This window comes from Gobio gobio, assembly GCF_949357685.1.
Source record: "Gobio gobio genome assembly, chromosome: 12".
Classification (NCBI taxonomy): Eukaryota; Metazoa; Chordata; class Actinopteri; order Cypriniformes; family Gobionidae; genus Gobio; species Gobio gobio.
Genome location: NC_137105.1, coordinates 44,621,500 through 44,647,559, shown reverse-complemented (window position 1 = coordinate 44,647,559; position 26,060 = coordinate 44,621,500). Strand labels below are relative to the sequence as shown.

The 26,060-nt window shown below is 38.6% G+C and overlaps 1 protein-coding gene across 1 annotated transcript in view; it reads left to right on the top strand.

Moving 5' to 3' along the window:
- Positions 1–4,031: 4,031 nt before the first annotated feature.
- kita (KIT proto-oncogene, receptor tyrosine kinase a) overlaps positions 4,032–26,060 on the top strand; it is a 33,410-nt gene continuing 11,381 nt past the window's right edge. The window contains exons 1-10 of the mRNA XM_079830519.1: positions 4,032–4,130; positions 9,626–9,886; positions 10,565–10,849; positions 11,587–11,726; positions 13,610–13,778; positions 14,092–14,278; positions 15,021–15,136; positions 15,597–15,711; positions 18,941–19,125; positions 23,948–24,054. Of these exons, the coding sequence (XP_079686645.1) occupies positions 4,076–4,130; positions 9,626–9,886; positions 10,565–10,849; positions 11,587–11,726; positions 13,610–13,778; positions 14,092–14,278; positions 15,021–15,136; positions 15,597–15,711; positions 18,941–19,125; positions 23,948–24,054 (1,620 nt within the window). The 5' untranslated portion in view covers positions 4,032–4,075. The remainder of the gene's footprint in view (positions 4,131–9,625; positions 9,887–10,564; positions 10,850–11,586; positions 11,727–13,609; positions 13,779–14,091; positions 14,279–15,020; positions 15,137–15,596; positions 15,712–18,940; positions 19,126–23,947; positions 24,055–26,060) is intronic.

Here is a 26,060-nt window from a genome sequence, read left to right as displayed (position 1 = left end):
CTTGGACATTTTAATATCTCCTTTTGTGTTCCTTAAAGCTCAGTTCCGATGCAAAGCATTTAATGATAACATTCTATGGGCAGATATAACTACAGGCAAATTCACGCTCCCATCACATGTTTACCTCCTCAACCACCAGACTTTTCTGTCAGGCTTTGTCTTATAGTTCAACACAGCAGTCATAAGCAAATACAGCTGCTAAGTGTTCATGGGAATTAGATGAATCAGGGAGCCCAGGAGCTTCAAGTCTTCTCATGAGGTTTGACAAGCATGACCAGGCACAAGCCATGGGCCTCTTGGACGCCCAAAAATCCTGAAAGATATGTTGTATTAAAAACGCCTGCGGCATCTAACCCACTTTTTTATGGTGCGGTTTTAGTTTAGACACTTTTCAATTAAATCTTTAAAACAGCAAACTGGGGATGACCATGTGAATTTCCCCGAAATGACTGCTTTGATTATTGACACAGCAAAACACCTTAATTGGAACATTATTTTAAAACTTAGGTGACGCAAAATGAAATGACTGCATGTGAAGCATAAAGGGTGAATATCAAGAAATTGCAGAGAGATATTTGTTGTCTCATTTTGCAATGTTTCTCTACTGCTCACCAAAATTGAGCTTAAAGGAACACGCCGACTTTTTAGGGCTTTAGCTTATTCATCATATCCCCCGGAGATAAGTCCATACATACCATTCTCATCTCTGTGCATTCCATAACTCTGTCTGACGCACCCACAGCTTAGCTAGCCTAGCTTAGCACAAAGACTGGAGGTAAACAGCTCCAGCTAGCCTACTGCTCAATAAGTGACAAAATAACAGCAACATTGTCCTATTTACATGTTGTACCATGGGTGCAACAGGCTCAATGCTATTACGCAGCACCCGAAAAAAGTCCCCAGCACGCTCTCTGTGCAAGCAGGTTGTCACGGTGCTTATGTTGACTGAAGTTAGCCTATTTTCAGGCGCTGTGTAATATCATTGTGCCGCTGCACCCATGGTACGGCTCAAAGTTCCTTGATTAGCCTACTACGCAGGAATGAGAGAATAGTTCCTAGCCATATCGGTCTAGAAAATCACAACTTTTCATTTTCCGTCGGTCTTAGTACACGATGTAACTATACACATCACATGTAAATAGGAAAATGTTGGCGTTATTTTGTCACTTATTGAGCAGTAGGCTAGCTGGAGCCATTTACCTCCAGTCTTTGTGCTAAGCTAGGCTAGCGGTGGGTGCGTCAGACAGAGTTATGGCACGCACGAAGATGAGAATGGTATGTATGGACTTATCTAACTCTGGGGGATATGGTGAATAAGCTAAAGTCCCAAAAAGTCGGCGTGTTCCTTTAAAATGGCTAGCTAAATTGTAATAATTTGATATTACAATTAAGCAGAATCTTCAGTGTTTATTTATTTCTTTTTTACTGTAGAATAGTGTCAAATGTATTATCATGAAAAGTAACCGTGAAAAGAGAGCACATTAATATTCTGAAACTGACACTATATTCCAAATGCACAAAACAAGTGAATAGCAGTTTGATAAAAGATAAGCAAAGGTAGGGGAAAGGAGGTGGAGATCAGCGAGACAATTATTTACATTTGTACACATAGCCTTGGATTCATGCGAGAGGTAAATATTTTGGTATCATTAAGGCATGGTGAGTTTGTTTTAGTATGGAGTCACGATATACCCACATGTAAATTGCCTGGGGTTGTTATACATTAACTTGGGTTGTTCATAATGAAAATTTGAGAATGTGGTGATATATTTTCTAATGTGCAATAGGAAATATCTTTACACCTGCCTTCAAATCAAGTCAAATTTGATTTCTATAGCACATTTAAAAGCAACAGCGTTAGGCCAAAGTGATGTACAGTAAGACAATGTGCATATAAAAGAAAGCATAAAAAGAAACAAGGCAGGATACATAATATAAACACATTAAACCCGATACAATCCAAAAATAATATCAAATTGACCAATATCGATCTAATCAAAAGCCAGTTACTGGGATAGTTCACCCAAAATGAAACTTACCCCATGATTTACTCACCCTAAAGCCATCCTAGGTGTATATGACATTCTTCTTTCAGACGAACACAATCAGAGTTATATTAAAAATGTCCTGGCTAAACCAAGCATTAATGGCAGCGAATAGGAGGCCAAAATTTGAAGCCCAAAAAAGCGCATACATCCATTATAAAATAATTCATACGGCTTCAGGGGGTAAATAAAGGCCTTCTGAAGTGAATCGATGGGTTTGTGTAAAGAAAATATCCATATTTAACACATAAAGTAAAATATCTAGCTTCTGGACATAGTGTAAGTTTTTTTTTAAATGATCGATCGTTTTGCTAGATAAGACCCAATTCCTCATCTGGGATCATGCAGAGCCTCTGAAGCCCATTGAAGCGCATTGAAACTGCATTGATTTGGACCTTCAGCATTTTGGTTGCATTTAAAAAGCATTATAGGATGAAAAATCCTGGAACGTTTTCTTCAAAATACTTCATTTCTTTTGAACATGAACATCTTGGATGGCATTGGGGTGAGTAAATTATCAGGAAATTTTAATTTTGGGGTGAACTAATCCTTTAAGTATAGTGTAATTAGCAAGTTTACTGGGCCTTTACTGACCCAGAATGTGGAAGTGTTATGGTTCTTATCTCCCTATTGCTAGTCATACATTTATTTATTTATTTTTCACCAGGTCTGGGTTCTTGATCTGAACTGTATAGTTATAATATCAGTATCAAAGTGCAATGTGTTTGAGCGTACATTCTCTTTCTTATCTGAAACAAGCTTCTGTTAAACTTCCTTCTGTTCATTTTACCCTGACTTAAATAGCATCTACATATTTCCTATCAGTCCTTAGTTTAAAACATTTTGTCATGTGACTATGTTTTGTTCTGTTGTTGGCGCAATTGTCAGTAAAATTCAACAATCATTCAAAGTCAATGCATTGGGCCATCCCTAAAGGTTTTATTTGCCTTGTTGAACTTGTTCAGCATTTCATTTCAGATTCAATATTGATTTTAAAAGAAAACAATGCGTGTTTTTATCTCCAAGGCTGGAATGATGACAAATCACAAGATATATGGAAGAATGGGAATACAGAAAAGACAACATATGTTTTATTAAAAATGACTCCTAGCTACAGAGTCATCGAGCAAACGGGGTTAATGGGGTGAAATGAAAGTCAGGGGTGATCATACTGTCTTGGGTCATAAGTTAGAATGACAACAATGGTGAGACTCAGAGTTGGATTTATTAGAGCATAAAACAAGATGAGCAATAATGAACAATGACACCATTTTTGAAAGAAATACAAATATTGTTAACAATGATGGATCTCCTATAGGAGAGCAGATTAGTAGAGACAAACAAATATATAAAACAATGCTATCATCACATCCAATCATTCTCTGGCAAAATGGAAGAGACTGCAGATGAGACTCATCTTGCTGGTTCCAAAACGAATAAATACCACGATATGTTAGTCACATTTAGCGATAACGGTGAGATAAATCCATGCGTTTCATGAAAAAGAATGTACAACAGACATACAACCTCTCTAAATTTGTCACCTTTCACCTCATGCTGTAAATAATATTGCTCGCCTGAGATAAGATAGCGTGCTTTTGTTTTGTAAAACAATTAAGCAATCCTCTCTTTTTTTCAAGCCGGAAAAATGCAACTGCTGGACTTTTTTCTGCTCTAATAACAGGTCCATAAAACATTTCAATGTTTTCTTCTGATAAATCAATTATAACCCCTTTCCAAATAGTTTGTTATGGACAATTCAGAGTTTCTTCTGACAAGCCACGTGTCACCCTGTGGCACTCGTAACCTATTTTGCTTCTCAGGTATGACTAGTGCTATTACTGTTGATGTTACCTCCCTGTCCCCGCCCATGCTCGCTCGTCGTTCCGCATGACCCGCGCGCAGAGTAGGCTACATGATGAAAACAACTGGCCCTTTAAGACGGGAGTGATCGCTCCGCTGGCGACCGTTCTGCCGTATTATCGAGCTCCGAGACTACCAACACACATGAGATAGATGGAATTATAACAATGGAATATCACTGCGTTCTGTTTACTGTTTTGTTGCAGTTAATCGTCCAACCAGGTAGGGCGACCTTTATCATTTATTGCTTCTTTATGATCTCATTGTTTTCCAAGTTTAGAGGAAAGATTCCAGAAAGTTGTTAATTTGGTGCACTTGCTGTATAGTACACCTTTAGATATGAGTCAGTGAGGCAGCCTTGTTGAATTATTCTTTATGCATTACACAACACAAAACAGATTAAGGCTACCTTCAGAGAATAATGCATGGACCTGTTGCTTTTTACTTTGAACTAGAATCACAATTTTGACTGTTATCACTCTTATTTTCCCCTCATAATGAATATCACTCTCTCCATAAGAGCTTCTGTCAGTGCAGAACTCCTGTAGTTCTCCAGTTCAACTGAAAATTAAACATCCCAACGCACGAGAATTTATTTTGATAATCCCAGTGAATCATATCCTCTCCACTTATCGTGTGGAGGCTCAACATACCGGCAATTTTAGTGGTTACAGGGTCATTGAAACAAGATACCGACCCGGAGAGCTGCAGGTGAGAATGTAAAGCCGATCCTCGCGCGCTCCTCTCAATTATTTATCACTCAGGCTCGCGCGCGTGCCTGTCTCAGCGTCAAGTGTAGGAACACGACGCTCGTTTCAGGTAATTAGTGAGCGACGTGAAGGTTGACGCTGAAAAAAATTACTTTATAGTTGAGATATAACAACGTGGGTGGGGTTGATTCCCCTTAAACCCCCCACAAACGTTTTCGAAAAAAGATTATTACGGAATTTACAAATGAAGCAACTTTTCAGTAACCAAAAGGCGCCGAACAGAAATGCGTTCATCTGAAGAGAGGTAGCCATAGCAACAGTGGCAGCTCGGGCACTTTACGTTCAGTCGCATTAAACGATGTTTTTAAAAACACTTCATTAGAGATTCAAGACGTCTTTATTATTGTGTCGCCGACATACTGAACCCCACGTGTGCTATTGCCTATACATTTCTTAGATATGACGGGCTCTGTGGTTAAACTTTGATGGAACAGGTAGAGTTTTGAAATGCTGCTTTAATATATGGGGTTTCATTTGTAATTAATTTTACTCTTATCCTATCAGCGTGGACAACGGTTAGCTATATGTAAATGATCGGCAATTCTATGTATTTTCCCGAAAGCCAAAAAAGTTGTTTTGCATGGTGCAACTTGACTTTTTTTTTTTGCCTGCGCTTGGCTATCAGATGGTCTTTTGTAGTGCTCAGATAAGCCCTTGGATGTTATGAAAGATGAAGGGCGAGTCATTAGCTGGACTGCATCTGTTAACTGACCACTGCGCATCATGTGTTCAGACTTTTATCCTCGTTTAACTCGTGCTTCGAAACAAAGACACCGCTTGTTGTCCTGCATTGTTCACTTGCTATAGCCTAATAAAGATGTTTTATTTGACAAATGTAGGCCTAAGTTTCTAAAAAAGGAACATTGTTTTCTTTTTTGAGTGGAAATCTGTGTTCATTTAAATTCCACGCAGTGTTATTGTGGTTATTGGGTTATGTTAACCTAATATTTCAATGGGTTCAAATGACCAGGTTCAAACTAAAGTGCGCGAGGACAAAACTGAACGCATGCGGTTTTGGTGTGGTTTTGGCATGAATCTGAAGATCAACTTTGTAACGCCAGAGGGCTTCAGCGCACAAGTGACTTATTTTGCATCGGTTCCTTCAAACACTAGCGCTACGGGCTTTGACATAACAGCCATGAGAAAATCGTTTACATGGAAATATAGTTGCTAGTTATCAGTAGAGTGCTCTGATATAGCTGCATTGTTTGAAACATAGTAATAATTACCCTCAGAAGTCAGTGGGTGTATGAAGGGAAGTGGTCGTGGTCCTGCTGTGTGTTAGGGTGGGTGCCACTTGTGGCTGATGGTGGTATTGCAAGTTACAAAATATAAATAAACAGTTTCATCTAATTGAAAAAGAAATTGTCGTAGGATTTGCTTTGGGGGAAAAAAATCTATTTTAAAATAGAAAGACTAAAATAGTATTTTATTCTAAAAGATATTGTATAGGTCTACAATTAAAAAAAAAATAATGAATAAAAATATATTTAATAATAAAAGTGTGAGCAGTGAGCATGCACAGACCTTTACAGTGAACGTGATTTCACTAAGTACATGTTCCTGGATCAACATTGTTGATCCTGGAACAACATTAGAAGCAACCAGATCAGATATGAGGGACTATTTTACTGTTTATGTGAAGTTAAGCTTGCAAGCAGGGTAGGGTGCTTCTACATCAGTGTTGTTTATCTATCATTTCACTCTGATTTTAGCAATAATATATGTAAGTGTGTCTGAGTATGTGCCTATATTAAAATATATAAATAACAAATACACAATGATATAAGAGTATACAAGAGTAAGTAGTGAGCAAAGGGCAAAAGTGCAAGTAAACATCTGTTTGGCAGCTAAAGCCGGAGATTACGCACTTGTCATAATGTGTACTCTTGGTTCCTGGTAACTGGTAAATACTGTGTTTTATGCTGTCATCGCTTTCTGTAGTTTTGATGGATCTAGGCAATCACAATGAGAGGTGGGGGGCAACTTAAATGGGAAGAAATGTGTCCAATAAAGCAAATATGATTTTTACAGTATTTCTTTCTTGTTTATAGGAACCTTTACTTTGTAGTGTCTGAGAATGTGGGACATGAGGATGTTGGGGGCATGCAGTGGCCTCCATATAGTTGCTTGCTTCAGGCTAAAATGAGATAACATGATAAAAACGTAAACTGTGGTTTAGCCTGATGAGTAGCTTTCCTCAATGCAAACTGTCACTCTGAGCCAAGAAAACGGCATCAGCAAAGTCAGGTGTTCTTCCTGAGAAAACACTAACAGAACAACTGTTCATGTTGACTTGTTTTGTCCAGTGATCTGAACACTGTCAACGTCGAAATGAATCACTTCATGAAAGAAAAGCCTTCAGAAAAAGAAAAAAACTGGTCACGCACACACATAGCACCTCACCGTTTCTCTGGTAAATATTTAAACCGTGCAGAGAGAGCTTTTATCTTAATTATGCCATTACGACAACATTATGAGTTGATGTAAAGCAACCGAGTGTTCACTTCAGATAACCATGCTTGATAAAGATGATAGGATGCAAGATCATTAATGTTTGGGCATGGATGCAAATTCAAAATGGATCCCCATTCTATTTTCTACTGCAGCCTTTTCCCCCCAAAATGTTTGCTTTTCTCCAGTTTCCAATTTTCCAAACCTTGCTATTTCTGACTCGCTCTGAAAAATATGTTTACTGTCATGCTACATAGAATTTTTCGGTTTGATTATTTTCCTCTTTTTCATTCTTTACTTTTTTCATTTTCTTCTCCCAGTCATATGGGGAGGGGGAGGATAACAGCTCTTTTGTTGGTTTAAAACACTAATCTGATGCTTTTAAGCCTTGTAGCTGTATAAGGCAACGCAGCACTTTGAATGGAGACTGATGCTGTACTAATTAGAATTAATACTAACAGAATTAGTATTTTTTTTCCCCTCCCTTTTTTAAGAGCTTCTGTAATAATTGGCATTGGTCTGTCAAATTGGCATTTCTTGAGAAATTATTATGAGAGGAACTCGGAAGAAATACTTTTTTTGGATTTGTTATGTTGTGAAAAATATTTCACACTCTTAACTGTCATTTATGCAACTTGAGAGGGATTTGATTTGTATGTGGTATATTCTGTGTATCAATGTTGCTGTTTTATTTTGCCAAATCAGTAGGCCTACCATATATACTGGAGCGTCAAAATATACAATGAAGTCTGCAGCGGCACTACCTATGTACTCTTTTCTTCATCTTAACTTTATGAACAGGGGTCCACATAACTGGTGCGCATACTTGTTAATATAAATGATTCCCGCCAGAAAACGTGGTGGGAAGCGTTTTGAGTACCAACATTTTTGGGGACAGGGACGCGTTTATTTACTGGAGTATGATTTTTCTCCATCTCTGGTAAGACAGCAATCATGATGAGTGTGTTCACTCATCATAGTTATTAATTATTAATTATTACTAATTATTAGGGATGCAACGGATCGCAGTTGATCCGTGATTCGTACGGACCAGGCCTCACGGTTCGGCATGCATGTAATTCGCAGATTAAATGCTAAATTTAACCATCATAGAATGAATGTTTATCATTTTGCCATGTTTTGTATTGTCAATTTACACATTCAAATGAGTTTAAACGCGGAAGAAGAGGCGAAAATCTGCAATTATCTGTGCGCACAGCGGCACACACACCTGAAGCGTGAGCAAGAGAGAGAGAGAGAGAGAGAGAGAGAGAGAGAGAGAGAGAGAGAGAGAGAGAGAGGTGCGTTTCAGACAGAGCTCGAACACCCAATTGATTCCTCTTTCGTGATTACTTGCACTTGAACGGACACATACACACAACGAAATTATGGCTGTGTCTGAAAATTGGAAAATGCTGCCTTCGGAGGACACATTTCAAGGCACGTCCGATTCCAATGTTAGCTTCACTTCCTGCCTCCTGAGAGACTTTCATTTGATACATTTTTGAAGGCAGCATAGATGTATCTTTCGCGGCTTTTGATATCCCACAATTCTATGCGTTCCATTTGGTGACAGTTGAGCTAGAAAAGAAAGATGCCGTCTAAATGTTGCGGTTGTTGGTCAGTTTGTCTGTAAATGCACATTTTTGAACAACGTTTTCCACTTCTAATGTCATTCCTGGCGGGAAATTACTAGTGTAGTAATTCAATATTTGTTTAGTTCTCACCAAAGCTCGCTTTATTTTGCTGTAGATCATTAAACTGTTACACAGCCTCAGAAGTCTGTCTGAAATCAGTTTCGTGAGGTGCCTTCGTGTGCTTACGCCGCCTTACAAGTCATTGCCTGATAAGGCAGCAAGGCAACAAGTCACTGCCTAGGTTTTTGGATGTAGCCTATAGGGGCGGTCACACTGCACTTTTCATCCATTGACTTCCATTCAAAACGCATGACAGACCGGAAACACAAGCGCATGTTAAAAGTTTCGCATTTTGCTGCGTTAACACTGCAGATGTGGGTTATTTGTATTTGTTTATTAGGTATGTTCACAACCATTGCCGTGTCCGATGAAAAAGTCTAGTGTGACCACGGCTTATGTCAAAATACCCGTCTTGGCAAGTATTCTCTGGGTTATGTCATAAGTGAACAGTTAAGAAAGAAACCGGATGTGTGTCAGTATATTCGGTCCGTGCATTCGGTCTTAAAGTGTGGGTCTCTGTGTCATTAATGTTAATAAAATTAACAAAGACAAACCTATATTTAATTTCTACATTGAACAAATAGTGTTATTTTACATTTAGGCAGCTTGCAGGATAAGTGTGCCGCGTAAAGTGTGATCACCAAGCGGCATCTCCAGGTGCTCCCTTGAGAACAAGACAAAAAAAGTTATGCGCACCTCTTTTTATAAAGAATCCATCCTCTTGTAAGTTTATTCAAATGTTAAACTTCTTTATCTTCCACTTGTGTTCCATGTTCACTTTCTTGTTTCCTCTCAGGCCGGTCCAGGCTCACTATCACCCCAGACGGACCCCGGCTCACAGTACCGCTGAACAGCGAATTCATCTTGCACTGCCAGAGCGACAGACCAGTGCGCTGGCTGCGAGAAGACCGTCCCGCGCGAACCCTGAAGGAGGAAAAAAGGCAGGATCACCAAACATTTATTCAAGTGAGCAAAGCAGGCCCACAACACATGGGCAAATATTCATGCCGTGAGGAGCCGTCTGGTGAAAAGAGCTCCATCTATGTGTATGTAAAAGGTAAGTCAGCCTTTTGCATTCGGGAGTATCTTTATTTGGTGTAATAAATGGTCTGGCTGAGTGAAATGCTTGTAGGGCAGTATTTAAAGAATTCTTGAAACCTCCTTTATGTGTCTATGTCTTATGTGAGTGCAGCTACTGTATATTTCATGTGTGGCAACAGCGTGTGCGTGATTGTACTGTATAGTAATAGAGATACTGTTTATGCAATGTTACATGTGTTTGCATGATCTTGTAGTGCTTTTCTAACTCTCTTGCTCTCCCTTTCTTTCTATGAACACACACTCCAGCATCTCTCATCTTCCTGTGTGGTTCCATATTGTGCTAAAAACACACTTTAGGTGCTCTAAATACACAATCAACTCTCGGTTTTCACCTGTTTACCCGCATGGCCTTTAATATATGCATCTGTGTCATGTCCTATTTCGTGCATGTTCTCATAATCCCATAATAAAATTGTTCCCTTGCAGTTTTGCCAGTGGACATATTTACATGATTTTACAAATGTTAACACTGCAGATTTGGGTTATTTGTGTTTGTTTATTAGGTATGTTGGAGGGTAGTTTTCACTTTCACTCTTTTTGTGACACTCTTTCTCTTTCTCTGAGCTGTAATGTCGTGATCTAAGCCCCCTTGGTTGTGTTTCATTGGTTTTTGATTTAGCATTCCTCTCAGCAGATCCTGAAAATCCCTTCAGGAGGAGCATCGTGTTTGACATTGTTGCGGGAGAAGGAGACGCTGTCACGATCCCATGCTTGGCCACAGACCCAAGTATAACAAAGTTGCACCTGCAGAAATGCGACGGAGAGCCCCTCCCCAACAGCCTGCGATATTCATCCAGTATTGAGACGGGCGTGGTGTTGGAGGAAGTTAGGGAGGACTTTCAGGGATGTTACGTCTGCGTCGGGACTCTAGAAGGTGCCATGGTTAAATCCGGAAAATATGAACTCAATGTTCGCCTCGGTGAGAAAAAAATAAGAAATGCATTTATAAACATTAGGGCTGTCAATTTAGCGTACTAAAAAATGCAACTTAATTTAAGCTTTTTCAAGCCGAGAATGGGCAGCAGAGAATGAGTTTGGAGCCATTCATGCAGGATATGTTCTTGTGTTCAAAGCTGATAGGATGCACACATTACCATTTTTTTGTACTATTATTCAGCCAGGATGCAGTACATTTATAAGAGGTTACAGTAAAGACATTTATAATGTTACAGAATGCTGTTCATTGAACCTTCTATTCATCAAAGAATCCTGAAAAATATATCCTGGTTTCCACAAAAATATATAGTCTTGCTGACCAAATCAGCATATTACAATTATTTCTGAAGGATCATGTGACACTGAAGACACTGAAAGTTTTAAATTGTAATAATATTTTATAATAGTACTATTTTTGATCAAATAAATGCTGACCTCTTTCAAAAACATAAAAAAAAAAAAATAGTAGTTTATAGACGCCTAAAGCCACTTTTTGTATTGTTTTTATTTTGGGGCATTTCAAATATTTATTGCTTAATTAATCACAATATCATATAATTAGTTTGCTTAAAAATGTAATAATGTAATCCAGCCCAAATAAATGTAACTAGTGGACACAGACATGTGCATGTCCATGTTACACTGTAACTGTAGCTTGTTCTTCCTTTCCCACATGTTCCTCCTGCTTTGATATATTGCATCATACTTCTTTGCTTTTAGCTCCAGATGTGCCTCCTCTGATCACACTGGGTCAGCCTCAAAATGTGCAGCTCACCCAAGGGGAAAAACTCTCTCTATCCTGCTCCACCTCAAATGTCAACAGCGACATCACAATCAATTGGAAGGCTCCACGTGGAGTGGTAAGACACAAACTAGCCAGCTCTCACCTACTTACCTGAGCACCCCATGACACTCTTCACGGCCACAACACACACATATATACTGTACATACCGCAGGCTTTATTACTGTAAACACAGCAACCATTTCAATCAAGGTAAACCAATGTTTACAAAAGCATCCTTATAGAAAAGCATACAGTAGGTATGGGCGCACGTCCCAGTTAACCTACTTAATGTGCTAAGGTGTACCTATAATCAATTTATTGTTTGTAGACCTCAAATTAGAATTTAAATGTTGTTTGCACTTGATATTATGCCCAGAGGCAAATTGGATCTTATGTGGCTCAGGCTGCACCTCAAAATTCGAAATGATCTTGTTTACACAGCAGCAGAATATGGTTGTCAGCAGGGCTGTGTGTCATTCAGAAGTGAATAGAAAATCCAGAGACATTTTTTAAATCAACCTTGTTGCTGATTTAAAGATGTTTCAAATGGGTCCGAAGCGTTTTGTCCTTCGCATATGATCCGCTCTGTGCTATCATGACTCTGCAAAAGACTCTGTGTCCTGTGTCATGACAAATCGGGTCCTCCCTCGAAATCGGGTCTCCCCAAACTGTCAGTTAATGATTATCCTAAGTATATACGAATGATAGTAATTTAAAATACACATAGCTTACTATAATGTGTAAGAAAACACATTAGTGATTAATAAAACCAATTGAACGTAATTTCTTGCACTTGATTAACTGTTAATTAATAAATAATATTAACAATATTAAGTGAATAATTGAACATAATTCATTCGTTTTATTTATAACTGAAATATTTCGACATTTCACATATCACATTGAGAATCTATGTAGGGAAGTGCAAATGTGTGTATAAACTAAGCTATCAGGCTAATCGCTTATCTGTATGTTATGCTAGCATGACCCGGATGGGAGTGAGGTTTAGGGGGTGAGTGTAACGGAGGCCCGCTAGTAGTTGCTGTGCGAGTAAACCTCACTCCTCTGTTCTCAAGAGACGCTCTAGCGACTGACACTAGTGGTTGCAGCCTTTAGCCTCCTTGGTAAAGCGTCCAGCTCTCATGCCGGCGGACCCAGGTTCGAGTCCTGCTCGGAGTGGGTGGGTCGAACAGAAGGGGTTACATACACATACACATTCTTTTACAGAGCAGACTCGCGTTAATCCGCGCAAACACGTAATATGCATCTGCATGACGTCACCATTTTCACAGATTCACGTTTTTGTTGTTTACACAGAGATGATGATGGTCTCGTTTTCAAAAACTTGCATTTTGTAACCCTCTGCGTTTTCAGGCCCCTAAAACGCAGTTGTTGTGTAAATGAATGGCAAAAACTTTAGATTAAATCCTTTCCAGTTGAAAACGGTATTGTGTAAACGGCCCCTAATTTAAATTCAACAGACATTTTTATATATGAAAAACTTTGAATGTTGTTTAAAGCTTTATTTTAAAGTTTTGAGAAAAATGTTAATAGATAAATAGATGGATGGATGAGTAGGTGGGTGGATGGATGGATGGATGGATGGATGGATGGATGGATGGATGGATGGATGGATGGATGGATGGATGGATGGATGGATTGATGGATGGATGGGTAGGTGGGTGGATGGATGGATGGATGGATGATGGATGGGTAGGTGGGTGGATGGATGGATGGATGGATGGATGGGTGGATGGATGGATGGATGGAGGGATGATGGATGGATGGATGGGTAGGTAGGCAGGCAGACAGACAGACAGATATTTGAGAAATAAATAATCTCTCATATAGATATTATAAAAACAGCCACACCTACACATATAAGACCCAAGACAGGGTCTATGCCTCATCTTTCCAGAGTTGCCACATCTGTCTGTTTTCTTTCTGCATGTGCCAAGCAAGCGTCAGTGCAGCAGACCTCACGTCTCGTGACTGAGCCTGTCAATCACATGAGGACCGCCATCCTCACCCTGGGGTCTGTGACGATGCAGGATGCAGGGAATTACAGCTGTGAGGCCAGGAATGAAAGAGGGACCAGTGCAATGCCTTTCTGGGTCAAAATCTATGGTAGGTCTCTGTTGTTTCAAACACCATCTTCAATTAAAAAAAACTATGAGTTGCACTTTTTTAAGGTGCCCTTGTTACAGTGTTATTGTTACTGAGTAATATTAATGAACAACATTAGGATTAGCATTTGGATTAGGTTAATTTCATTTAGTTATGTATCATTTACTGTTATTACTGTAGTAAGTACATGTAACATTTGTAACAAGGACACTGTAGCATTAACTGTTACCAAATAATCATGAGACTTTTTATTAAGTCTCAATAGCTATGCTGTTTCAAATGATAATATTGTTTTATGTGTTTGTGTTTGTAGAAAAAGACTTTATTAACATAACAAGTGTGAATAACAGCACTAAGAGAGTGCGCGCTGGAGAAAGTCTGTCCCTGCGTGTGGTAATGGACGCTTACCCGAAACCTCATACGTTTTCCTGGAGCTACAGGGGTGTAAAACTCACAAATACTACTGATCATGTCATTACCAGCCGACCACATGGGAACAGGTATGATTTTTGTAATGTTTTGTTTTCAAATGTAGCAATTGTTAGAGATGTATCATATTGGTGCCATATCAGTGATCTGGACACATCTCATGGAAGTGCGTATCTATTGTATAGCACGAATTGTATTTATCGTGCATATGATATGCAGTTTTTGCATGCATATGATACGCCCTTTATGGTGTGCAATACGCACGTAACCCACACCACTAATCCTACCCAAGGGGTTTACAGTGCGTATCATATGCACGCAAAAACTAATTGTTGCATATAAATTGCATAATAAATACAATTTGTGCTATGGATATGCACTTTGATGAGATTGTGTTGATGGACAATATTAGTTTTTGTTTTTTTTGGAGATATTCATAGATATTTTACATTGAATTGTGCTGCCTGTTTTTTACATTATGTAACGCTCACTTAAAATACATTTTTAAAAACACAAATAATTTAACTTGTATTGAGCAAATCTCTCAATACATTTTTTTTAATAATGTAGCTTATAATGCTGTGAAGCCTAAATTCACTTGGCATTTAAAGTGATTTTTTATATATAGGTTTATAGGTTCAGCCATAACATGAAAATAATTATTGTCTCATTAGTATCGACCAGAATTTTAATATTAGTGCATCCCACATTGCTATGTGAAAACTCAACATTTTATTCCATTAATTCAATGAACTGAAAGATGCTTTAAGTATGAATGTATGAAGCATGTTTTTTTTTCTCTCTACTCACCAGTTACACCAGTGAGCTGAAACTAGTGCGTCTCAAGGTGTCAGAAAGTGGCGTTTACACCTTTTCATGCTCAAACCGAAACGCAACGGTTCATCAAACGTTCGAAGTCCATGTCATAAGTGAGTGGCAAATATTTACATTTTCCAATTGCCAGTAAAGAGTATAGAACGTATGTGATTAGGGCTCTTTGTGTGTATTCTTGTTCAGTACTAATCAGTCTTATTTCTTGAGTATTGTGCTGGATAAAAGAACTTAATTGTCTATGTAAGACCCTGGCTTAAGGCCCACTAACAATAGTAGAGGCCATGTAAAAACAGATATGAAAGGACTAGCCTTCAAGACTGTGAATAAGACATTTATCATCATCAATCATTATTGATTATCCATTACAAACAGATATAGTTTTTCCTCAAAAAGGTCTTCCATTCGGCCCACATTTGAAATTAACTGCCGTTTTAGGTCACGAAATCTATATTTTAGAAGAATGTGCAAAGTAATCACAAATCAGACAGCTGTACAAACATCCATCCCACTATGCAGAATTGTAAAACTGACCCTGAATCAATCTTTGACTGTTAGGTAAACCACAGATTGTGTCCTATGAGGGGCCGATTGATGGACAGGTGCGCTGTGTGGCAGAGGGTTACCCTACTCCTCAGATCAAGTGGTATTACTGTGACCTACCCCATTCAAGGTACGTGTCTTTCACTGACTTACACTTGGAAAGGTACACACAATGTGCTGCAAAAGTTGCTTTCAAAAACGAGCGCTACCTCCCTTGAGCAGTGTTAACATATTAGCCTCTCCGAGAGTACATTGTGACGCAGCGTGGATTAGCCACTTACCGTTAACTTGATGTTTGATGATTGGACACCAAAAGCTTTAGCCTATTATTGATGGGGATAAGCAATTTGACTCTGTCATGATTGTGACATCACAAAAGCGATTGGTAGCTATCAATCATGTGACAACACCCAACAACATGGGAACGAGCCACTCCCGTGGGGCTGTTTATTCTTGGATAGTAACAGTGTTGACAGAACACCCTAGCGCAGACTTAGTCACAAGCTTATCATATCAATTCCTCATGGTGATCAAATCCGATCAGGATAACATGACCTGCTTTAATTTGAGCATATAATCATGCAGTGCAATTTGTCTTTTGATCTCGTTCGTGCGATGCTCGCTTTGTCTGCCAACGGTTTGGTGGTTTTCTCAGCAAACAGGTATTCCACTGTTGAAAACAACGCTAAACAAAGTAGTTAACGGTGTCACTCAACAATAAAGAGACATGTAAACAAGTTGAGGTTATTTGTTCTGCCTTTATATTAAAAGCTACCTTTGAACTCAAATCAGTAGCACTCATACTTCATTTTGAGTGAGGATAGAGACAAAAGATTGAACAGAAATTAAGCAAATAAATCAAAGCACTTGATGGCAGTGCATTCCACGCTGATGTTTAAAAAAAAAAAGAGCCCTCAAGGTCTGTCACTTCCCAGCTTGTTATTTTGCTTTTATAAGCACGGAGCTATTTCCACACACTGATCTGCTAAAGACCCAAAATGCAGCAAAAAATGCTTAACATTATCCTTAGAGCTTAAAAAGTTATGTGTCTTGATGTGCAATGGTGCTTAAAGGTCCCATGGCATGAAATTTTCATTTTATGAGGTTTTTCAACATTAATATGAGTTCCCCTAGCCTGAATATTGTCCCCAAGTGGATAGAAATGTTGATCGGTGTAAAACCGAGTTGTGGCTGTCTTTCTCTGCCTTTGAGAAAATGACAGGCCAGACTAGCCAATCCTGAAGTCTCCTGGTTTGACGTCCAAGCAGGCACGGTTTCCTCCCTTTCCTCCGCCCAGAGAATCTGGCACGCCCATGCAAACGCTCGTCGAGAGATCATTGCATCATTGCTTGTGAACGAGTGAACGCTGGCAGTTTCTCAGTGTTTGGATGTACAAATGAAAACAGAAGTCTTTTTTCAGTTCCTTCTGATCTGTGATCAGTGATTTCTGATGTGTAGCTAATTATTTATTATTCGTGCACACAATGCGGCTTCTCTCTCTCCAGACAGAACGGTGTTTTCGTGTTTTATATCTTGTGAGTCAGTGTTTTTGTACGTCCTCGTCGCGTCTATCGGTTCTAAAATGTGCATACAGTCATGAGTTTCTGCTCAACATCAGCAGAGATAAACCTCACACACGCCGAAGCTCGGCCTTCAACATCCCCGACCCACAGTACCGCATCTGGCCCACAGCGGAGGCACCAAACGCGGCGTGAGATTAAGCAGAAGGGGGGTAAGCTTGAGCATATCCGGGCTAGCCAGCCTAGCCCCACAATAAACTGGATTACATCCGATTACTGCTGTTGTGTCTTTGTTTGCGCTGTGTACTCAACGCGCGTCACTGACGCTTTTATTTTATTTTAAAAATAATGCTATTATCAACACTTACTTTTAACTCGTTCATCTCGACAGCTGTAATGGTACTTTGCATGTGTTACAAAGTTGGTAGAATAATGATGAAGAGACGGACTCGGTGTGACTGTTTATTCAGAACTCTCAGATACAAACACAATAAACTCGCGCTGACTGACAGCGCTCTCATAACTCAGTAGTTACTATAAATAACTTTGTTAGCAATCGCTGAGCTCAGTCTCTGATACATTAGTGATGTCCGGTTCGCGAACGATCTTTCTTTTGAACCAGTTCTTTTTAGTGAACCGAATCAGTTCACCAAATCGGACTGAATCGTTCTAAACGGTTCGCGTCTCCAGTCAGCGCTGATCCATAATTTACTAAAGTTACTAACTTTCTGACATGAGTGACAGTCCCTCCGACTAGAAATAGACTAATAACCTAAAGTATATGCTGTAACTAAAACAGTTCAGACATGCTGAGAACTGATGTGAAGTGAACTCAGGTCCATCCGTCTCCCTGGCAGACTCGTGCCTGCTCGTGCCTCGATAAACCACGCCCCCTCCGCTCATATAAAATGCAAAGATGTCAGCCAATCACAACAGTGGGTGTTTTTACTGAAGTCTCACAGCAGACACGCCTCTTGAAGCAGGGCATTCAGCCACAGGGCAAACAGCAGTATAGAAAAAATGCCTTTTATTTCTAAATTATGACATTTTATGATGTAAAAGTCATACTAACAATATAAGTACAGCTCAGGAAACATTATAAAATAATAGAAAAATGCCATGCCATGGGACCTTTAACGTTTGATCTTAAGATCTACATGAAATGAAAATGTTTTCTTATTGTGATTCATTGGTGCATTTTATTCTAAAGAAAAAAATTGTATGCTTTTTAATCTTTCCTCAAATTGTAAAATGGTTTGAAATTCATTGGATTTGATTCAATTCATTTGAATTGATTTGAGCAGGGTTGTTATCGTTAATATAAAACATTTTTGTTAATTGAAATAAAGTTGAATTAAATTCAAATATAAATATTACATGAAAAACTCAAAACAAAAATGAGAAATTCTATATAAAATAAGTTGAAGCATTAAAATGGACATAAATAAAAAAACTGAAAATGAATACTTAAATTTATAAATAAAATCTAATGTTAAAGGGATAGTTCACCCAAAAATCATGGGGTAATTTTCATGTTTGGATGAACTATCCCTTTAATAAAAACCTATAGTTGTATATAAATAATACTAAAATAACATTGTTTTAAAGACTATGAAAGAATTCTCAATATACCTTGCCCTTATCTTATATATATTAGGGTTATGAGCTTTCTTTTAATTCAAAAAATGTAGGACCTATTGTAGGTGTGTAGGTTAATGTAGGTTATTTTTCAATAGTTCCATGTATGCAGTGTTTCTGGTAAACAGTTCTACACAGTAATTACATGTTCTTTGGAAGTGCAAGATCAAGAATTCACAAGTGTGTTGCCTGCCTCCTCAGGTGCTCTAATTTGCTGAATGCCACTCAGGAGGAGGAGGATGTTGTCACTGTAACTATGACAAATCCTCCCTTTGGGAAAGGCGCAGTGGAAAGCCGTCTAAACATAACCAAGAACAATTACGCCACCCTTGAATGTGTGGCATCTGCCAATGGGGAAATCGTGTACACTCTTTTCTCTATCAGCGGTGAGCAAATAACTTCCCACATACATGCACACACACACATATACACACCCCTTCAGACGATGACTGAAGACTCTAGTTAGTAATTACTAAGTCTCAGCCTCAGACGACTCCTCCTACAGTCTGTTTGCTGACCCTCTGATCCATACTTCTCATAAAACTGGAAAGCACTTTCATGATCTACAGGGTATAATCTGGTTGGCTGACTTTATGCAATTTCTGAAAGTTAGGGCACAAAGAAGGTGTTTTAGTGTCTATTTACACGAAGTGCAAAAAGCGTGCCTTGTTGGCAAGTGCTATTCGCACTAGCTCCACCTAACAATGCCTTTTTGGGAAAAACAAGATACAAAAAATTACAGGCATATTTCAACATTTTCAGTGGCGTAGTCAGTAAAGCATAAGACTTCAAGATCTAGGTTTTGACGCGGGTTTGAATCCGCCTTTTGCAGAGCTCGCTCTTCTCCCTTTTCCTATCACATTTCACATCGGAAATGCATTTACTTTCAATAAAAATTAGGAAATGTTCTAAAAATGGAAATAAAGTGCCTAACGAAGTGTTTAATAATAATAAAAGCATTTATTGGGTAGGTGTAGGGAGAGCTTTTATTGTTTTATTAAGGCGGCATCCATTTAATAATTTTAATAAATATAATCATTTACACTGTATGTTATTATTGCATCCTGTTTATCTACAACAATACTGAGGTGCAAATAGTATGTACCTATCAAAATAAAGTTTAAATAGCATCTAACTACTATTTCAGTCAGGTCCACTTAAGTCAAAAACACCATAGACAAACCTTTAGTCAACTTTGTATTGGCATATTTTGCAAAACTTTACATTTGGCGATATGGCTCTGTTCTTAATTCCCCATCCTTTTCATGAGCTCCATGAAAAGCCAAGACAGGGAACAGCAGCAGATTCTGGGGACAACCTCCCATTTTTTAAACTGGGAGGGCAGCGAAATGCCCCATTTAGAACAGGGAATGCATCAATGACAACAGAATGACATTGATTAAGTTAAACACTGTTTAAGGAGGAGCTGGGGAGGAGGTAGGAAATATTTTTACATGGTGTAAATAGAATATATCACTATTTTCACTTAGTATGCTATTTCACTTAGTAATAAATAGCATCTACAGCTACAGCAAATAGCCACAGCCTTTTTCAAAAACGGAATATATCTGAGATTTGATTGAATATATCTAAGACTGAATTCAGGCGCTGCTTCTTTGTTGGCCATTATTGTTGGCCATTATAGGTTGTGCTCATTTGTCACAGGTCTGGGTGTGTGTCTTTGCTTTGGTGTGCTAGTAGTAAATTATTCTGTTAATTTGGTTGACTTGTTTGTTTTTGGGTTCTCTTCCATCATTAACTCTGAGGGTGTGTCTCGGTGGTTTGCACTTGTGAGGGAGTCAGTCATTTCTAGGGTTGTCCCATGGTCGAAATTTAATTGGTATATTTCTAATGTGCATGACAGGAAAACAATCCTGCAAACTTTAAAGGGTTAGTTCACCCAAAAATTAAAATTACCCTATGATTTACTCACCCTCAAGCCATCCTGAGTTATGTTTAAAAAAAATGCCCTGGCTCTTCCAAGCTTTATAATGGCAATGAATGGAGGATGAGATTTTGAAGCCCAAAAAAGTGCATCCATCCATCATAAAAGTACTCCACATGGCTCCAGGGGGTTAATAAAGGCCTTCTGAAGCAAAGCGATGGTTTGTGTAAGAAAAATATCCATATTTAAAACTTTATAAACTAAAATAACTAGCTTCCGAAAGACGACTGTATGCATCATTTAACGGCGAAAAAGTAACTCCTGACCTGATCGTATTGATGAACACGGTAGTGGTGAGGATGAAGCAAAATAAAACAATTAGTCTCAAACCAGAATGTTTAAAGAGAAATGTTGGAGGAGCTTGAGTTTGTTGCCCAGCCCTATTAGTTTAAACCTGCGTCAAAGCTTACGCTACTCCTACTTCCGACGTCATTCATCGCATCACGGGTTAGTCTTGTGGCATAAGCCGACTTGCGTAGGCCATCTGTCGGAAGCTAGTTATTTTAGTCTATAAAGTTTTAAATATGGATATTTTTCTTACAAAAACCCATCGATTCGCTTCAGAAGGCCTTTATTAACCCCCTGGAGTCGTATGGATTACTTTTATAATGGATGGATGCACTTTTTTGGACTTCAGGACCACCACTACCATTATAAAGCTTGGAAGAGCCAGGATATTTTTGAATATATCTCCAATTATGTTTGTCTGAAAGTCATATACACCTAGGATGGCTTGAGGGTGAGTAAATCATGGGCAAATTTTCATTTTTAGATGAACTATCCCTTTAAGTAATTTTTTTAAAATCTGATTTGTTCATTTATGCATGTTCTGCCATTTTGCAGTGAGGTATGAGGGATAAGCATTTTGTTCCTTTATTTAATTTTTTTAAATGTCTGCCAATTATGTACACTACTGTTCAAAAGTTTGGGGTGAGATTTTTTTTATGTTTTTGATTATGCTTGCTCACCAAGGCTGCATTTATTTGATCAAATAAAAAGTATAAAAACAGTAACATTGTGAAATACTTTTACAATTTAAAATAACTGTTTTCTATTTTAATATATTTTTAGTATGCAATTAATTTATTCATGGCAAAGATGAATTTTCAGCATCATTACTCCAGTCTTCAGTGTCACATGATCCTTCAGAAATCATTCTAATATGCTGATTTGGAGCTTTAAAAAAAAAAACATTTCTTATTTTTAGCAATGCTGAAAACTTATTGCTTAGTATTTTAAATTTATTTCCAAAAATTCTTACCCAAAACGTTTGAATGTTATATGTACATGATCTGTTCTGCTCGTTAAAATATGAAATTCAGAATATAGTGCATATGTCATAATGGCACTGAACCTTGACTTCAGTCATCAGTGTCCTAATGTTTAGAGTTCATCTTAGACTTATAAACATCTTATAAAACCAGGAAATGGAATAAAACTCGTTCCCCAGGTATGGTTAAACAACCAAGCGAGAAGAAACGCACATCTCCTCATGTTCACTCCAGCTGCGCTTTGTCTGCTGGCTGCTTTTTTTTGTTGTTGAAGGAAATTTAAACCATCTGCCAACTCGCGGGTCACCACTCCTGCTCCAGCTCAACCTGTGTAGGCAGACTTTTTGGATAAGAGATATGTAGACTATTATATAAACAGAGGTGCTGGGTTTTATCCCTAATCTTGTTTCTTTTGTAAACCTAGCATTACCAACTGTTGGGGATTATCTCAAGGGTTTTGGGGGGGTTACGTTTTGGTTTGTTACAAAACACCAAGTTGTTCCACCCCAGTTAGTGCTGGTATTATTGTTGAAGACAGAATGGTTAACAAAAGGTCACCCGCATCCAGTTTAGTTTGTTTCTGCATGGTGCATTTATTTTCTATCCTTTTTTTGGGTGAAAGTTGTTGACTACATCGCCTGTTTTTGCATTTCCTCAAATAAATTAGCCGGAAGTAAAAAACTCTAGTTGGCCTTTTTGTAGAGTCCATCAGGAGTTGGACTGGAGGTTTTGAAGTTTCCCAGATCAGCTGCCTCAGGAAAGCCTGTTAGGTGACTGGTTTAGACTCTCAAGGTTTAGGCTGCTGCAGATCTAGGAAAACCAGTGGGACATTGAGCCTTAGGCTAGACTGTTAAAGCTGTTCGACCTCAGCTGAGCGAGATGCAAAACAAAAAGTGTGTTTTTATGGCGTGTGTTGGTTTGTGGGAGGGCTTGATGGTATGCTTGGATGCATTGGGATGATAGATGGATGGACGGGGAAGGATGGAGGGTGAGAGAGAGACATAGAGAGGGAGCAGAAGAGGACTGTGAGAGCCAGTGGCAGGTTTACAAGGGATTACTTCCTGCAGAGTCTGCATTCTTTGACTTGAAATGGAGAGAAAGCTTCTTATAGCTTAAGAGCTTACTACACCGCTCAGAACAACACAGCAAAACAAATACACACAGCACACATGAACACATATACACACATTACCAAAAAAAAAACCACAGCTACAGTTTCAAAAAGTGAGTCACAAATATCTCCAGTAAAGAGTTTTACCTCAATTCATTAGGGTGTATTATTCGCACCTCATTAAATGCAAGCACTTAGGACGTAATTCTTCAGTGAGGCACTTATTTTGATGGTTCTTTAATGTTAATGTATTGTTTTATAGGTATTCCAACATGGTAAACACTGTGGTTTTGCTTCAACGTCTGTACTTAGTGCAATAAAAAAACATTGATATCTGGCTTTTGTGCTAACAGAATTGATTCTCAGGGATGAGCCATGTGAATTGATTATACGTCGATGCCTGTAACAGATTGCCTTCTTTACACAAACACACTGTCTAGAGCAGTGATTCCCAACTGGGCAGGTTACAGGTGGAACATGCCTAAATTAAATCAATTCATCTCAAGGTGTTGTTGCAATAGAAATCACCAACAATAACAAAATGACATAAAAAAAACATGATTACATTAATAGTATATTAAATGATTAATGTAATTAATATCCATTGAAATAATATTAATGATAACACTATCCATTATGAGAAGGTATGCACAATATATTGGCAACATAGTGGGTATCAGTATTGTACAATATTGAATTGTTTCAACAAAGCATTATTGATTTATATTGTCTAGCATTGTCTATTATTGTTTATTGGCATGATTATGTGCATATTCACATCAGCCAGAATTTACATTTTGGTGCATCTCACATTTCTGGTTTGCTGTTGATGGAGTACACATGTTTCTGATGGCCGCTTAATGCTGTTTTAATCTTCACAGAGAGCACTGTTCCTCATGAACTCTTCACACCACTGCTCATCGGTTTTGTTGCCGCGGCCGTTATCCTTGTTCTCATCCTGATTGTGCTGTCCTACAAATACATGCAGGTAAAGTGTCATTCATTACATAGGTTGTCTTCCAAAACATGAAGTAGATGCTGACTCACTGAGGTGTTGTTAATGCGACCAAATTCAGCTGTTCTCATCCTATTATAGTACACCGATCAGGCATAACATTATGACGTATTTTAACTATTGGCTTTGAAATAATCAGTGAATAACACTGATTATTTCTTCATCACGGCACCTGTTAGTGGGTGGGATTTATTAGTCAGCAAGTGAACATTTTGTCCTCAAAGTAGATGTGTTAGAAGCAGGAAAAATGGCAAGTGTAAGGATTTGATTAAGTTTGACAAGGGACAAATTATGATGATCTGAGCATCTCCAAAACTGCAGCTTTTGTGGGGTGTTGCAGTGGTCAGTACAGTACCGTCTGAAGGGCTGTGCCAAGTGTGCGACCGCACAGGGCCTCGCGCAAAGTAAAGTGACAGCTGACTTGATGTAAAAGCCAATAGTTAAAATTCATGTTTTTGTCCTTTAAAATACTAAATAGTTAAAAGACATAGCTAAAAATGTGTATCGTGAGGCTGTATTATGCTTGTTAAAAATGTATTATGCAGTAACTTAATATTTCTCTTTGCGTGTGACAGTGATTCATGCGCATTAGGGCTGTGCGATATTGAAGAAAAATGTGATATGCGATATCCTTGTTAAATAATGCGATATTCAATATGCGATACGATATTGCTTTAAGTGTGTAAAATCTATTTCTTTCCCCGAATGATATCTTTCACTTAAAGCATAACCGACTTTGTTTACATGAATACTCATCAAGACAACGATTTTGACATAACTGTGTGTGTATTTGACAATTCGAGTGTGTAACAAGACACGAAAAAAAGAACGGCTTGTTTGCACATTTCGGTGTGTGTGTGTCAGACAGCGCGAGACTGCAAGGAGTTGTTTTTCGCAAGTTATTGTGTTTAATAACTCTTTTTAATGTCAAGCAAGTCACATAAGTAACAGTCGTGTGCTCAGTCTATTCTCTGCTATATGCGTCGACCTAAAACATACACTTTTCACAATGTTGAAGTAGCCTATTAAAATCATTCAGATTGATCAATCATTGCGTGCCCTTGCGATATGCATATTGCGATATGTACATTTGCAGTATTCCGATAATTTCGATATATTGTGCAGCCCTAAAGCGCATTCATGTCAGTCAGCGCGGCATCGCACGTCAAGTTCGTGGAGAGATTTATTCAGTCCATTCAAATTCCGATTTTGGCTGCTTCTGAAATGGGTTAAACTATATATATATTAGGCTACCTAAGAAGTTCAAGTAAAAATCCGCGCTCATTGAAGGATGTGCATTTATTGCATGGACGGAGAAAGCAGGACGCCTGCATTTCATCTGACACACAAAAGGTTTTTTATTTAACACTATAAAGTTAAATAACCATATAGCCTAACATTTCGAACCATAACGAGCAAAGTCTACTCTATCTCTTGACGTTTTAAATGTTTTTAAATCTGAAAACTGCAAAAAGCAACAAAATTGTCAGACATCCGACTGAAAAACAGCGCTGGTTCTCGATTCAGTGAGAGAGAGCAGTCCAAACTAATTCAAGTGGATTTAGGCCGTTTTGCAAACGCGTTTGACCCATTCATAATTTAGAACATAAACGTAATGTGCGTGCTGCGCAGTTCAGTTACAGTTTAACTTCGTGAACCTATTGCTGTTAAACTGAATATACGATTTTTTTCCTTAAATATCCACATAACAAATTGTTCGTCACTATTGCAACAGCGTTCATATACCCCTGGGCCTCGCACATCATGTACGCACAGGGCCTCGCACCCCACTTGCGACGGGCCTGGGTCAGTATCTATCAAAAGTGGTCCAAGGAAGGAACAGAGGTGAACCGGCGACAGGGTCATGGGTGGCCAGGGCTCATTGATGCACATTGATGCACGTGAAGAACGAAGTCTGGCCTGTGTGGTCTGATCAAACAGACAAGCTACTGTAGCTCAAATTGCTCAAGAAGTTAATG